General features: G+C 39.3%; 1 protein-coding gene across 1 annotated transcript; it reads left to right on the top strand.

The window, feature by feature from the left end:
• Window positions 1-4,262: 4,262 nt before the first annotated feature.
• On the top strand, window positions 4,263-4,568 carry KRTAP3-1 (keratin associated protein 3-1; the record flags this gene model as incomplete). Its single annotated transcript, XM_080713813.1, has 1 exon — window positions 4,263-4,568. The coding sequence occupies one exon, from the start codon at window positions 4,263-4,265 to the stop codon at window positions 4,566-4,568; it is 306 nt and encodes a 101-aa protein (XP_080569939.1).
• Between the last annotated feature and the right edge of the window lie 12,842 nt (window positions 4,569-17,410).

Raw genomic sequence — 17,410 nt, 5'->3', positions numbered from 1 at the left:
GGTTGCCCTTGAACCTGAGATTCTCCTTGTCTCAGCCTCCCAAGTACTGGGACTACAGGCATGTGCCACCACACCCAGCCATTCAGAGGATTCTTAATGCTCGTCTAATAAAATAGAAACTGTGTAGAACTAGGAAATCCTATCTAGCCTGCCACCTGCCAACCTATTTGACATTAAATCCTCTCATACATCTTCTCTCTGCTATACTCCAGGCACCCTGAAAAAGACCACCCCTGGACAAAGTACCAGCTCTCTTCTCTACCTCTTTATCATTTCTGCCACATTACATGTGGCATTTCCTTCTGGGACTCATCACTATCTGAATTTCTCAGATATTCATGTTTACCTTATTATTACCCATTTCCTCTTGGACAACAAGGACTTTACCTAAACAGTGCATTGCTATATGGTGAGCATCTAGCATGATACTGGGCATTTTGTTGAATGAAATAAAATAAATTGAAAAATGAATGGACATAATTTACAATTATATAAAATTTAATTCCACAAAAATACCAATTTCATTTGTAAGATATGAGCTCTTGCTCTAGTTTCATCATTCTTTAGAGTTGTAAGACATAAGAAAGAACGTGTGCATAAAATATGTAACATTATGCCTGGCACATAGAATGAATTCAATAAATACTAAGTTATAGTAGAGAGTTAGCATTCCAATTATCTTGAAAACAAGAATCTTAGAGCCAGGCATGGTGTTGCACACCTATAATCCCAGCACTTAGGAGGCTGAGACAGGAGAATCACAAATTCAAGGCCAGCTTCAGCAATTTAGGGAGACTCTTTGCAACTGAGTGAGACCCTTTATAAAAAATAAATAAATAAAGGGGTGGGAGTGTACCTTGGAGGTAAAATTCCTATGGGTTTAGTCCCCAGTACCAAAAGAAGGAGGAAAAGGAGGTTAGTTTTATTATGGAAATTAATGTACTACCCAACTAGTGGTCTCCTAAAACTGAATGATGCAATGAGAAATCCTGGATAAGTTTTCCTTCTCATTACTACTGAACTACAATGCACTCTAAGACAGGAATGTCCCCTATAACACCCAAATACCTTCCCCACCATTGTCCCTATCTTCAAAATGTCTCCTTTGTTGTACAGCAGAGTGCTTTGATTAAGAAAAGGTGTTCTAAAGTCAACTTCCTTTATGACCTCAAGTCATTCAATCATCTGGTCCCAACTTCCTACCAACCTTACATTCAACTGATACCGACAGTCTTCTATTCTACTCTTTACAACATCCCCAAAGCAAGAGAGAGTAGGAACTGATTAGAAACATTAAATGTGCAACCACACCAGTGGACTTCAAAGGCCATCTACTCACTAACTGGTTATTAAGCATCTCTTTGCCTCAGGTTCCTGGTCCATACAATGGCAAAGATAACGCCATCACATACATCATGAACTTGTTGTAAAAGTTGTATGAGATACGCCATGGAAAATGCTCAGTATAATTCCTAACGCTTAGTGATGATGATGGTGAGGACGATGATGATGATGGGCCCTCACTCAAAAACTACAAAATGCAAATCCACTCATGCCATGTCTATGTCTATTCATGTCATACGTTTATTCAAAATGTTTTTATTAACACCAATCACCTTTAAAATAAAGTTCAAAATCCTGAGTGTGGGATACTAGGCACAGTGTCGATTCTTCATACTGCAGCACTAAGTCTCTTTTCCAGCTTAATTTCGCATCATTCCCCTTCAAAGTCTCATCAAATCTAGAAACTGTGACCAACCAACACTTTTTGCCATTCCATGAGCACATCGTGGCTTTTTAAAATTATATTTTAATTGCAAAATCCACTTCCTATCCTTCCTACCTGCTATTCAAGATCTTCCTCCCTTCCAAAAAAAAAAAAGTTCCCTTTTTAATAAATTTCTCTCTAAGATTTCCAGGTAAAGTCAGTGGCTTCCACCTCTAGACTCCACATCATAACCTACAAATTCTGACTGTACAATCCTGTGTTGTCATTTGCTAGTTTACTTCTCTATGGCTCCTCAAGGGCCCAGCCTTATTTGCTCCTTTTTGTATAATGCCTGACTTGCAACAGGTATTCAGTCAATGAGCATTTGGCTGAACTCCAGCCTATGCATCCAAACAACAAAATCATTCTGGCAAGCAGATGGCTAAGATAAAAAGTTTAATGCTAAGAATTTCTGAGTCCTTATCTTGTTGATTTTCATTGTGTTTATCCTCTGATATCTCTATGTTGCATAATTTTCTGCCTATCTTGAGAGTTTGAGCCATTTTATCCAAACACGTCAAGAAACTACATCCATGCCGTTAAGCCTCTCAAAGTAAGCAGGTTCTAAAGATTTCACTGGTCTAGTATTTTTCTATTCTGAAGGAATTCACCTACATCATAAGCGATGTTATCATCCTATTTTTAATTATTATCAAAGCTTTAGTGGTTTGGGTATAATATGGAAATGCCTCTTTTCTCCTGGGTAGAAGAGCCTGTAAGGTATCGCTAAGCCCTCTCCCCCACCCCCACATCCCATAGTGTGCTCCAGAGAACACTGATCTCTGAAGCTAATCCAGTAAACTAATGAAGTGTTTGCAGCCAGATAACTTGGAGAAAAATACATGTCATACCTCTATTGAAAAGTCGCAGAGCACTTCAGCATATTAAAGGCCTTAAGAGGCCCACCATAAGTACTTCCCAACCTTATTTAAGAGAACTCTGTCATGTCCCTTAGAACAGGTGTTCATGGAACTCACTAGCAGAACACTGCACCATTTTGCCTCAAAATGGCCCAGTACATTTAATCTTCTCATCACAAATAATTCTAATTCATGGCATGACTGGATGAAGTTCTAGAGTGCATTGGGCATTGACTCCCATCCGTGTGTCCCTGGAGAAGCATATCTGAAGGGAGAGAGAGCAAGTGACTTGTTTGAGTCCTGCTAAAAAGTGCTGTTTCACACAGAATCAAACCCTGTTCCTCTAAGGATTTTATCCACTCATCCAGCTCAGCTTCTTGGAGTCACGAAGAATAAAAATGTTAAAAAATTATCACTTTTTCATCCAGAAGGCCTGAACTCTTAAACACAATCTTCTGTTGCTGATAGACTAGCAATCAAAAAGCCTACTTATCTCACGTCACACTGTGTTCTCCAGTTCCATCCATTTTCCTGCACATGACACACTTTTGTTCTCCTTTATAGCTGAGTAAAAACTCCCTTGTTTATGTATACCACATTTTCTTAAAACATCTATCTCCAGACAGACACCTAGGCCGGTGGCATAACCTGGCTATTGTGAATTGTGCAGCTATAAACATGAATATGCATGTATCCCTGTAGGATCTGTTTCTTTGAGATAAATACTGAGGAGTGGAGGTTATAAACTGCTTGTAGCCAGACATGGTGGACCACACCTGTAATTCTAGTACTTGGGAGGCTGAGACAGGAGGATCATATTTTTTCAGCCAGCCTCAGAAATTTAGAAAAGCTCTTTGCAACTTAGTGAGACCTTATTTCAAAGTAAAAAATAGAAATAGATCTGGGGTGTAGCTCAGAGGTAGAATGCCCCTTAATTCAATCTCCAATACCACACATACATAGATACATACATACATACATGCATACATATATACATACATACAGTGGTACCATTCCTTAAGAATTGGATTTCATGAAGAGAGACCAGTAGAGTAGAGGAGAGGAATTGGGGGTTGTGAAGCAGAGAGAAAGGAGAAGCACTAGACAATGAAATCAGCCAAATTATGTTATGCACATATATAAATAGACTACAATGAATACCACTATCTTGTATAATTATAATTCACCAATAAAAGAAAAAAAGAAAAAGAATACTACTTATCTCTTCATCTAAAAAGTAAACAAAAAAAACCACAGGGAAGATCTAGAGATACCTGGCATACCAAGCCATTATTAATGGTGTGCAATGACTAAAAGATAATGACCCAGTGCCTTTGAAGACCGAAATGAAGCTCTCCTTGCAATGACACCTGTCCAACGTGAAGAGCCCTGATTCGACAACAAAACAACCTAAATCCCTTTTATGGGGTGAGGAGTTTGTCTTAGGTAATAAACATTAAGTAATTAGATGGATTTTATGGAGACAGCTATAAACTGAAACATGGGGGAAAAAATCTTGGTAATAGGGTGACGCCCAGGGAGGTGGGTATATAAGAGCCAGGGCAGGAGAGAGGAGCATTAAGACACCAAGATACTTCTTCTCTCAGCCCAACAAAAACCCAGCTCCTGACACCATGTCCTGCTGTGCTCCCTGCTGTGTGACCCGCTGCTGCAGCGTCCCCACCGGCCCCGCCACCACCATCTGCTCTGCCGACAAATCCTGCCGCTGTGGGGTCTGCCTGCCCAGCACCTGCCCACACGACATCAGCCTCCTGCAGCCCTTCTGCTGTGACAACTGCCCCCCACCCTGCTGTCAGCCTGACACCTACGTGCCAACCTGCTGGCTGCTCAACACTTGCCACCCAACTCCTGGGATGAGCGGGATCGACCTGACCACCTTTGTTCAGCCTGGCTGCCAGAGCCCCTGTGAGCCCTGCTAAAGAGTCTGTCCATCAGCGCTCTTGGCACAAGGGCAGTGACCTTCCACCCTTGCTACTGCCTGCAGCAGAGCTGAATCAATCCCAGCTCCCAGGGCCACGTGTCCATGGATGTGCTTGACCTCTCAGTGCCTTGCTCCTTTAGTTCAGTTGGAGACCTGATATCATTTAGGGTGCCCCACTGCTCTTTGAGAAATAACCATTTTGACTGTTCACTAATAAACTTCATTCTGGCTTAGCAAATATGGCCTTGTGACTGTCTATTGCTGTGTTTTCTCTTAGAGAAAGTGGAATGCCTGTCTCTATCCAAACATCAGGTTATCATACTAGTCGAGATTTACCCCTGCAGAACAAAAGTACTGATGGTGGAATTAATTTTAAAAATTCCAAATGGGTTGTTTGTGATAGGTTGAAAAAGAAAAAAATTTAGTAGGTCCATTTGTAGGATCATTTTATTGAATAGATAGTTTTGTGTGAGTGTTTTTTTTTTGTTGTTGTTTATTGGTTGGTTGGGGTTTGGGGGGTTTGTTTGTTTGTTTGTTTGTTTGTTTTTAAGTACCAGAGATAGAACTCAGGAGCATTCTACCTCCAAGCTACACCCCCAACCCTATTTTTTATTCTTTATTTTGAAACAAGGTCTCACTAAGTTGCAGAGGGCCTCACTAAGTAGCTGAGGCTCCCCAGAGCCTGCAATCCTCCTGTCTCAGCCTCCCACATACTGAGATTACAAGCGTGTGCCACCATGCCCAACTAATAGATAGTTTTCAATTATCCACTGTGTCAAACACTATGCTAGAATCTAGAGATTCATATAATTTTTTTAAAGTTTGGTTTAATGGAACCCAGGGGCCTTCTACCTCTTAGCTCTACCCTCACACCCTATTTTTTTTTATTCTTTTTTTTTTTTTTTTGGCAATACTAAGGGATGGAACCCAGAGGCATTCTACCTGCAAGCTACTACACCCCAGCCCTATTTTTTTAGTTTATATTTTGAAACAGGGTCTCACTGAGTTGCAAAGGGCCTCATTAAGTAGCTAAGGCTGTCCACAAACCTTGATCCTCCTTTCTCAGCTTCCCAAATGCTAGGATTACAAGCATGTGCCACCACTCCCGGCTCATTTAATTGTAATATTGATTTTTCTTTCTTCCCTAAGTGACTAACTAAACAAATTGCTCATTGTGGTAGCATTTAGAAATAATTCTCATTCCCTTAGTTATAGCCATCAATAAAATTCCAAGCTCAAAATACTAAGCAATTTGAGGAATTATATATCCAGGATACATGGATGTATATTCATGTGGGAATACACATGTGTATACATATATAAATATGTATGTGTGTATATATAATACACATATTATATGAACAGAATACATATATTATAGTATATAATATTTTTCTGATACTTGCTGTCTTGCAGAAAATTCATTTCTAAATGGACCTCAGCAGATGTCCCAAGGGCTGAATTAAAGCCACATGTCACAATCATGTGAGTGACTCTGCAAGCTAGACCTGGTGGGGCTTTGATGCCCTCAGCTACCCTTGAGACCTCAAAGGAGGCTCACGTTGGCTTGCGTTAGCCATAACTATGCTTAGAAGTTTGTTAGTTCAAATGACATATTATGTCATTGAAATATAGTTAAAATATCAGGGAGCAGAGCAGTATTCACCATATACCACAAATTGCCCTACAGTTTTGAGGACAAAAACATACTATTCCTCTTAGAAAGAGAAAAAAAATAACTTTTGTGATACAAAACTTTTGGTTGTTCTGAAAAACATCCCAGCACAGTGACATCTTCTCAGAAAACACCCAGAGTGGAATGTAGTTTCAAGTTTTCCTGGACTTGCCTTAGGACTCTCAGTCTCAATCTCTATTACAGTAGTTTTCCACCTGTATCTCTTTTCCCACAGGCTCAATTTCCTTGTTATTACTCTCTGCCCTGCTTACACCTCAGGATTACTGTAAGAATCAAATTACCCAAAGCATAGAAACTATAGTGTCCACAACATCAATCTGCCCCTGTGAGGCTCTCACCACCACTGCCACATAGTGGGTCCCAGCTTTCTCACCAGATGGCATCTAATCTTTTCTTTTTTCTTTCTTTTTTTTTTTTTTTGGTACTGGAGTTTGAACCCAGGAGCATTCTACATTTGATCTTCAAGCTATACCCTAAGTATTTTTTATTTTGAAACAAGATCTTGCTAAGTTTCTGAGGTTGTCTTCAAACCTACAATCCTCCTGTTTCAGCCTCCCAGGTACTTTAATTACAGGCATGCATCATCACACCTAGGGTTTTTTTTTTTTTTTTTTTTGGTGGTACTGGGGGTGGAACCCAGAGGCTTTCTACCTCCGGGCTATACTCCCAGACCTTTTTTATATTTTATTTGGAAACATGGTCTCCTCACTAAGTTGCTGGAAGCCTCACTGAGTAGCTGAGGCTGGCTTCAAACCTGTGCGATCCTCCTGTCAGCCTCCCAAGTGCAGGGATTACAAGTGTGTGCTGCCACGCCCGGCACACCTAGTTTTTTTTTTATATCTTAATATTTTCCAAATGATTTCTTAAATAAAAATTTATTAGTTCCTTTAGTTTTGTTCACCAAATATGTGTAAGTATTAGAAAGAAATAAAGTATTAATATTACTATGGTAACTATGTCAAGCTATTAGAGGAAAATAATTAGAGTTGACTTTTAATATTGAAATTAAGTGTCCTCTTACTACCACTATGAGCCTCTAGCATGCAAGGGCCCTTGGCTGGTTAGGAAGCTCTAACCAGAAACCAGGAGATGTGCGTCTTACTCCTAGTTCTGCCTCCAGCTGTCTCTGTGACCCTAAGAAAGTTATTTAGTTTCTCTGGGTCTTAAATCAATAAAATGGGATGATATCAAAAGTCATTTTTACATTTTCAGACTTAATTTGCTAGATTCTAGATCATACAGAAGCATTCTAAGTAACAAGTACCCTGTGCTGACAACCGATCCCATACCACCTCATTACTTTTACTGTTTCAGTAGCAATAACTAACATTCAGTGAACAGCTATTAGATGATCCAGTTGGATGCCTTACATGCAGTATTTCATTTATCTTTAACAAAAGGTCCAAGAATTAACCGTCATTATTTCCCCCATATTGTAGATGGAGAAATTGAGGCTGAAAAAGACGATTACTTCCAAAAGGCACAGAATGCTAAAAAGTGTCTTAGTCAACATTCTCACAGCTATATCTTAAACAACTGACCAAGCAACTTAGAAAAGGGAACATTTATGTGTCCGTGGTTTTCTTAAGAATTTTGGAGTTCAGTCCATGTGAGGCAGGAAGCTGTAGATCTCAGGACATGAACACCAGAGTCCGAGAGAGAAAGATCATAAGGCTTTGCTCTCACATCGTGGAGGCCAGAAGCAAGAGAGAGCAAGCAAGGGAAAGAGAACCATATATAGTCCGCAAGGCCTCATTCCAAAGGAAGCCTCCTTAGCAACCAAAGGGCCACTTTCAACATTGCTACCTTGTTTCTGTGAGGGCTGGTGGGACCTTCTAAATCCAAATCATTACAGTAAGTGAGACAGGAAAAATTAAGCCTAAAACTGCCTAACCTCCAAATCCCTTTTCTTTCCACTAGATCGAAGCACTTACTTCCTCCAAAACAGCAATATGTCGAAGAGAAATTTTAATGCTTTCTGTATCAAAAAAGAAATACAATGACCAACAAATATATGAAAAAATGTTTGACATTTTTAGCAATCAGAGAAATCAAAAGTACACTGAAATTTTATTTCAGTTAGAATTGTAATTATCAAGAACACACACAAAAAATAATAAATGCTGGAAAGAATGTGAGGAAAAAGGAATGCTTCAACACTATTGTTGGCATTGTAAATGAGTACAACCACTATGGAGATCAGTATGGAGGTTCCTCAAAAGACTAGAAACAGAACCACCATATGGCCCAGCTATACCATTCTTTTTCAGGTGAGTAAATTGATACATGTGTATTTATGTTTTTTTTGCAGCACAATTCACAGCAGCAAGTTATGGAGCCAACCTAGGTGTCTGTCAACAAATGCATGAGCAAAGAAATGTCATACAGACAGTGGAGTTTTGCAAAACCATGAACAAGAAAAAATTATGTCATCTGCAGAGTCATGGATGAAATTGGAGAACATCATGCTTAGGAAGATAAGCCAGGTTCAGAAAGTCAAGGGCCATATGTTTTCTTTCATATGCAGGAACTAGAAGGAAAAAAAGAAAAAAAAAAAAAGGTACCTTGTGAAAACTGAAGTGAGACCAGTAGAGCAGTAGAAGGTCATCAGGCAAAGGAAGAGAGGAGGGAACGGAGAGGTACAGAAAAGGAAACAAATCAAATTATATGTACATATGAATGTATCATGAGGAATGTTACTATCATGTATAATTATAATGTGCCAGTAGAAAAAATTAATTAAATGTTCTCTGAAATTGATAAAAAAAAAAGAAGAGGAGAAAAATTGATTACACATGCCTCTCTACTCAGGAGAAAGCATATACCACTTAACAATACAGTCTCTCTCATTTGTGTACTTGGTTGTTTATAGTAACTTAGCTTTCTCTGGGGTGATTATAGTGTAAGACATGATGAATGTATATATAAAAGTATAAGAAAAATATTTACGTTTCTAAGGTGAGAATAAGCGATCTTTTTTTTTTAATTCAGACTAATTTTGATTGTCAATATCAGCACAGCAGTGTTGGCAGGGGTCATTAACCTTGAATTGAAATGCAGAATGTTTGGCCACTCAAACACATTTTTAATTAACTCCATGAGTTTCCATAACCTAGACCAAAGTACAACAAACTAACCTTACATTTTATAATAGATATTCTTAATAATAAACTAGAAAACCAAGGAATTTCACTTTTCCTTCAAATTGTTCCTGGAATCTGGGGATTTCCTTCCATTCTTAATGACTCTATACTAATCTAGACCTCAACACGGCCAGTCTTCCAGTTGACTTTGAGTGAAATATTCTATGCTCCTTCCTCCATCCAAACTTTACCTTGCTTAGAACAGATTTCTGGTCCTTTATAAGTACTGTTTAAACTGCTCAAAACACTACATTACAACACTATGTTATAACTCAAGTTTAAAACCAGCCCAGACCTCATATGGTAGACAGAGTAGCCATGTTGGATATAGGGCTTGGTTTCTGGGGAACGGTTCCTGGGGGCACAACCAGGTGCAGTGTGTGGCCCAGCCCACCCAGGTATAGCATCTCTCTGATGCTTTGGCTTTCTTCTCCCTGCCATGATGCCCTGAGGATGTGTAGCCACCACTCTTGTCTGAAAGCAAGCCCCAAAATGGGCTGGGACCTCTGAAATCTCCAGAACCCTGAGCAAATAAATTCTCCTTCCTCTAAGTTTTGCATGGCCAGTGCTCAGGTCCCAGCAGTGAGAATCCTCACTGAAACACTGAGGATAACTCTAGAATTTTGTTTTTATTGAATCAAGGCTCAGCTCTTTGAGATGGCTGTTAAGATCCTCAATAACCTGGTAGAATCATTCTCACCAAATCATATTTGCTACTTAAGACAACAGGTAGCATACACCCTAATCATAACAATGTCTCCTATACAATAGTCAAAAGCATATTCTCTGAGAGACTGTCTTGCTTTAAATTGTACTTCTATTGCTTCCTAATTGTACGGCCAACTCTTAAATAAGATTACAATGTGTGCCTCCTAAAACCGTAGTTAAAATCAAGTTAATTAAAATATGTAAAACCCTTAGGATGATGTGTGCTGATCGTCAGCCTCTAGGTCTACCTTTTTATACTCTGCTTTGTTATGGCAGGGTAAGGACCCTGCATAAGTTTCTTTGGTTGGTTTTTTGTAAAGCCCTACCAATAGAAGGTGCTAGAAAGAGACTGCAAGCCCTGAAGAAGAAGAGTCTTATTCCCCCAGCAACAGTCTATTATCTGGCAGCTGGTGGTAGGTTCTACTCTCCAGTTTGTTTTACTATTTAAAAAAAAAAAAAAAACCCAGCATTCACATAGTAGTGATGCTTCCTGCAGAGATCCAAAACCTGGCCCCATAGGGTAGAGGTAAGAGATGCCAACACTAATCAGTACCCAGAGGCCAGAGCCCAATTTTCAGGTCTACCCTTCGGAGTTCAAATAACTCCAACCTCTTTTTTTTTTTTCTTTCTCATTCAGGGCCTGCAAGGTCATCTTTATGTTTGTTTGTTTGTTTGTTTGTTTGTTTGTTTGTTTGTTTGTTGCAGTACTGGGTATTGAACCCAGGGGCATGCTACCTCTAAGCTACACCCTCAGCCCTATATTTCATTCTCTATTTTGAAACACGGTCTCACTAAGTTGCAGAGGGCCTCACTAAGAATGGCCATGAACCCACGATCCTCTTGTCTCAGCCTCCCAAGTACTGAGATTACAAGTGTGTGCCACCATTCCTGGCTAGTTTTATTTTTTGTATACTTTTATTGGTACATTAGAGTCTCACATTATAATGTAAAACGTGACAGTGACATACATGCACACAGCACTTGGTAGGCCCCCAGGGTCCCTCTCCCATCTCCCCTTTCCCCATACATAGTATTGAGATGGACACTGGTGTTTCCACATACATACACAGTCAATGGTAGTAATTTCTTCATTGATTCTCACTCATCCCTCCCCTTCCCTTAGACCACCTCCCTGACTCCACTGAGGTTTCTCCTCCACTATCTGGAGTGCCTCTTGTATCTCAGTTACTCCCTGGCTTCCACATATTAAATAAAACGTATGACCCTTCACTTTCTATGACTGGCTAATCTAACTTAACATAATGTTCCCCAGGTCCTTCCATTTTCCTGAAAATGACATAATTTTTGTTCTTCATTATTGCTGAGTAGAATTCCAATGTATGACTATCCCATAATTTTTAATCCAATCATCTATTGATGGATATCTCGGTTGGTTCCATAATTTGACTATCATGAATTGTGCTGCTAAGAACATGGATATGCATAGATTACTGTAGTTCTGTGCTTTCAGTCCCTTTGGAAAGGTACCCAGGAGTGATATGGCTGGATCATGTGGTGGATCCATTCACAGTTTTCTGAGGGATCTCCACACTGATCTCCATAATAGCTGAACTAATTTGCAATCCCATCAACAGAGTAGAAGAGTTCCAGTTTCCCCACATCTTCACCAGCATTTATTGTTTTAAACTTATTGATGATTGTCATTCTGATTGGGGTTAGATGGAATCCCAAAACTACTAGTGTAGCTTTAACTTGAATCTCCCTGATTGCTAGTGATGTTGAACATTTTTAAAGTATTTATTGGCCATTCCTATCTTTTCTTTTGTAAAATGTCTATTTCAATTGTCCATATCTTGATTAGATTATTTAAGTTTTTAATATAAAATCTTTTAAGTTCTTTGTATATTATAAATATTAGTTCTCTATCAGAGGGTTAACTGGCAAAGATCTTCTCCCACTCTGTAGGCATTCTCTTTAGACTCGTGATGGTTTGCTTTGATAAGCAGAAACTTTTTAGTTTAGTGCCATCTCACTTGTTAATTCTTATTTTAATTTCCTGAGTTATGAGAGTCTTGTTGAAGAAGTTTCTACCTGTGCCTATATGTTGGAGTGTTGGACCTATGCCCTCCTCTAGTAGCTTCAAAGTCTCTGGTCTAATTTCCAAGTTCTTAATCCATCTGGAGTTAATTTATATGCAGGGTGAAAAGTAAGGATTTAGTTCCATTTTTCTACAACTGAATAATCAATTTTCTCAGTACCATTTTCCAACCTCTCTTCTTCATCGTCCATCCCTAGAACTAGTAGTTACTTCCTATATTTCTTCGATTTTCTTTTTGTGCTGTTTTATTCTTCCTATACTTAGCTAACAAATTTCCTATACTAAAATCCCCTGTTAAAATGACTCATACAAATTTTATCTTGCTTGCATGTTTTCCTGCATAAACTTGATACAAAATAAATGCTGGTTATCATTACTTGCCAACCTTTCTTCCTGAAATATTTATGCTTTGTACTCTAGCCTCCAGATTCTACCCCATATTCTAGGCACTATGAAAGGTACTGAAGATAGCAAAACAAATAAGATAATGCCCCTATTTTTAAGGAGGTTGCATCCTACTAAAGAAAGCAAACATGTTTACAAAAAAAAAATGGAAAGTGTTATGGGTGGATATGGGGTTCCAGAGAGGCACAAAGATGGGCTTAGCCAGTTCTACTAGAGGCAGGGACTAAGAACAGTGTCAGGAGAGCATCACAGAAGTCATTTTTGTTTCTTGTCTAAAATGTACTTACGTCTCTTCTAAGCATTTTTAATAAAAAAAATGGCAACAACTTAATCCAAATCGTCCATAAAAACTTCATTTGATAGCTTTTTTTCCTCTTTCAGCATGTATTCTCTTATGGAAATTCTCATAGTAGCCACTGGAGAGCCTGCCATATGTCGACTCACTCTTTCATGCCACGCAATGATTTATGGAATAATCCTCATTTAATGTTTATTTAATCTTGACAATAAGACTAGAATAGGCAATTTATTATTTTTCTCAAATTGGTAGTTGAGAAAATAAATCCGCAGAGGTTAACTTGTCTAAGTCTTATAATCAGGATTCAGCCATAAAACTCTATTACCTTCTTGATTACTTAAGTAGATGTTATTTTAATCATGTGCAAATAGATTTCTACCCTCTTACATCAGACATCAGACCATGTTCTCCTGCAGGACAGGGACCATTTCTTTTATTTTTCTGTCTCCACGACACTCTTTAGAATATATTAGAGATCCCATGAATACTTGATGCATAACACATGGATTAGCTGATCAATATCCTTCGCTGTAGTCACATACTAATTCTGGCCATGACATACTGTCACTATAACAGAATTAAAATAGGAGCCGGGTGTGGTGGCGCACGCTTGTAATCCCCACACTTGGGAGGCGGAGACAGGAGGATGGCGCAGGTTCGAAGCCAGCCTCGCTGGCTTAAGAGACCCTGTTTCCAAATAAAAATATAAAAAAATAGGTCTGGGAGTGTAGCCCAGAGGTGGAAGGGCTTCCAGGAACCCCAGCACCACTAAATAAATAAATAAATAAATAAATAAATAAATAAATAAATAGGAGGAATTTTGAAAATACACCTGTCTGTCTCACAACACATCATTGTCAGCTTTGGCAGTTTTGAAAAATGGAACAGGCAAGTCAGCAATTTTTTGTTTGTTTGTTTAAGAAAAACTTTTCATGCTGTTTTGCAAAGAGATGGAAGTTCATTTTCAGGTTATTTATAGTCCCATAAACCTGTTCCAATTTGTTGATTAAAAAAAAAAAACGTGTTCTTTGAGAGGCTGAGGACGTATTCTTATTTATATATAATTGCATATCTAGAAACTGCAGTGCATAGGTACAGAAAATAATTTAGTAGGGACTATACTCCACAAGCAAGATCATGTTGCATATCTTCAACATTCATTCATTTTCTCAAATCCATAAAAATATAACAATATAAACCTGGTAGAAAAATGTCCCACCAGGACATTTGACTTCTCAAATATATTAAGGTTACATAGTCAGAAAAGGACCATTTCTTAGTTCTAAGGAACACCACTCTTGGTTTGGTTTGGTCTGGTTTGGTTTGGTTTGGTTTGGTTTGGTTTTGGTACTAGAGCTTGAACCCAGGAGTATTCTACTTCCAAGCTACACTACTATCTCCGCTCCTTTTTTTTATAAAACTATGATCCTTCTATTTAGGCCTCCCAAGTACTGGGGTTATAGATGTGCACCACCATACCTGGCATAAACATCACTTGATTCTTCACACTCATCAGTGATCACTTGAAATTGAAATTTTTGTAGAAATAAAGGAAAGCAAAAGTAGATATGGATGTGTTTACATGTTATTGAGTACACAGAAATCTATACTTACACCATTTTGAAACTGCAACAGGAAGCAAGTTTGAATGTGGCAATACAACCAAATAAAACTGAAGGAGAGCTCATCCCGTGGCAGATACGTAAGAAGTTCGTGAGTTATTTGTGTAAGGTTATGAAAACAATAACAAGGAAACATTCTGATGGATGAAGCCATGTTCCCTGGAATAGGTGGGTATAAAAGATCCACCAAGGACAACTCTGTAGCAGAAGACCTTTCTTGGCCAGAAAACATCAACCTGACCCATCAGCACCATGTCTTGCTCTGATTCCTGTGTGGAAGGATGCTGCAGCGTCCCCATTGGCCCAGGCACCACCATCTGCTCCTCTGACATACGCTGCCCATGTGGGGTCTGCCTGCCCAGCACTTGCCCTCATGAGATCAGCCTCCTTCAGCCCACCTGCTGTGACACCTGCCCCCCACCTTGCTGTGTGCCTGATTCCTATGTGCCCTCATCTTGGCTGCTCAACCAGTGCCACCCTACCCCAAACCTGAGCGGGATCTCTGTTGTCACCTGTATCCCACCATGTGAGTGTGAAGCCCCTTGCTGCTAGCCAAAGATGCTTCAAAGGGCTGGACCACATTGCCCTAAGGACCTTCAGTAGTCAGAAGGGCTGCTTAATGAATGGCCTTCAATTAGTCACCCCGGAGATGTTTTGACCCCGTGCCTTTGGATTTGAGGAAGTGTTGTTTCCCTGTTTTGAATAATGATTTCAAAGAAGTGGAAAAAATGCTATCACAGCTCTCCTTATTTTAAGACTAAATAAACATCACTACTCCCCAAACCATGTGCTGTCTTGTGTTTCATGTTATAATTACCCAATAACTCTTGACACATGCATCATGAAGCCATAAATATATCCACCAGAATTACACTTTCTGATGACAACATCATAAATCTCATAGCCAAAAGGAAATCTCACAGGGATATGTAGATACCTGAAGAAAAATGTGTGGATAACAAATTACTTCACTATAAACATAGAATTGCAGCCGGGTGTGGTGGCACATGCTTGTAATCCCAGCATTTGGGAGGCTGAGACTGGAGGATCAGGGTTCACGGACAGCCTCAGCTACTTAGTGAGGCCCTCCACAACTCAGTGAGACCCTGTTTCAAAATAAAGAATAAAAAAATTGGGCAGGGGGTGTATCTCGGAGGTCAAAAGCCTCTGGGTTCCATCCCCAGACCTGCGGTAAATAAATAAATAAATAAATAAATAAATAAATAAACATAGAATTGCTTTAAATTCCAACATTAGTATCTATTTTTATTTTTTTAGTTTTTCCTGCATATTGAAATAAACCTACATGTGGCCATAAGGAGGTTGTGAAACTGCTTAATTAGACATCAACATGCATTCTAATCTGTAATTCAATCCAATTCAATCAATATTTACCCAGTGCCTACTATGTTCCAGGCATGGTCTAGGTGCTTGGGAGAAACCAGAAAGACTAAGATACAATTCCCACACTCAAGGATCTTGTACTGATGTAGGAAAGGAAAATGTAAGTGAAACTATGCTGTGCAGCTGCATGAAACAAGGTCTAAATGAAAGAGGAGCTGCACATTTTATGAGAACAGAAACACCTCTAAGGGTCACTTAGTTTCTTTATGAAAGAGATATTTGAGCCAAAACTTGAAGAACAAGGAGAACACGAGAAGCAGAGAATCAGGGAAGGATGCCTAAAGCCAAAGGAACCATCTGAGTGAGCTCTCAGAGGTGCGAAGTACCTGGGAGGCTTGCTTCATTTATGTTTGATGTGTCTGATGGCTAACACCAATATTTAAGCAAAACTTAAACCAATGGCACCACCACACTCTTCTGGCATGTGATGAATGGTACGTACTTACCAACATTTAGAATTTCCCACAGAATTCTTGCAGCGATTTTTCTTCCTTTTTAAGTAGATAATATTATGGTTGTATTATGAACTCCTTCAAGAAAAAAACTCACCAAAGAATCTATATGATACGCTTGCTTAACAGTCATTTGCTATCCAACAAGTTATGTAGATTTAGACTCCACTAACTGAATGGCTTTGTGCTAATCAAGAGAAGATGTGAGAAGATCTTAGAAACATAGAATATCACACGTTGGAGAGCATCCAGTCTCACTCCCTCATCAGCCAAGCCACAGGAAGGTGGATCAAGACCAATTAAACTAAAGAATGTTGTATAAGGCACTGCTCTAAGGAATTTACAATCTAGTTGAAGATCCAAGAGAGAAAAGCAAATAAATAGGCCAAATAGGGAGTAAATCCTTTACAGAATGATTTCTGAGTGCCATCTTTCTTATTTTTCTTCTCTTCTCTCTCTCTCTCTCTCTCTCTCTCTCTCTCTCTCTCTCTCTCTCTCTCTCTCTCTCTCTCTCTCTCTCTCTCTTCTTGGTGCTAGGGATTGAATCCAGGGGCATTCTACCTTAAAGCTACACCCTCCAGCCTTATTTATTTATTTATTTATTTATTTATTTATTGCCTTACTGGGGATGGAACCCAGGGGAATTCTACCTCTGAACTATACCCCCAGCCCAATTTTTTATTCTTTATTTTGAAACAGTGTCTCACTGAGTTGCAAAGGGCCTCACTAAGTAGCTGAGGCCATCCAGCAAACTGCAATTCTCCTGTCTCAGCTTCCCAAGTGTTGGGATTACAAGCGTGAACCACCACACCCGGCTTTTATTTATTTATTTATTTTTGGTGGTGGTACTGGGGTTCCTGAAAGCCCTTCCAGGCTACACTCCCAGACCTATTTTTATATTTTTATTTAGAAACAGGGTCTCTTAAGCCAGCAAGGCTGGCTATGAACCTGCACGATCCTCCTGTCTCCGCCTCCCAAGCGCAGGGATTACAAGCGTGCGCCACCACGCCCGGCATTATTCTTTATTTTTAAACAGGTCCTCACTAAGTTGCG

This window comes from Muscardinus avellanarius (genome assembly GCF_963383645.1).
Source record: "Muscardinus avellanarius genome assembly, chromosome: 16".
Taxonomy (NCBI): domain Eukaryota; kingdom Metazoa; phylum Chordata; class Mammalia; order Rodentia; family Gliridae; genus Muscardinus; species Muscardinus avellanarius.
Note: the sequence above shows the minus strand (reverse complement) of the source record. Positions and strands in the feature narration are given on the sequence as shown.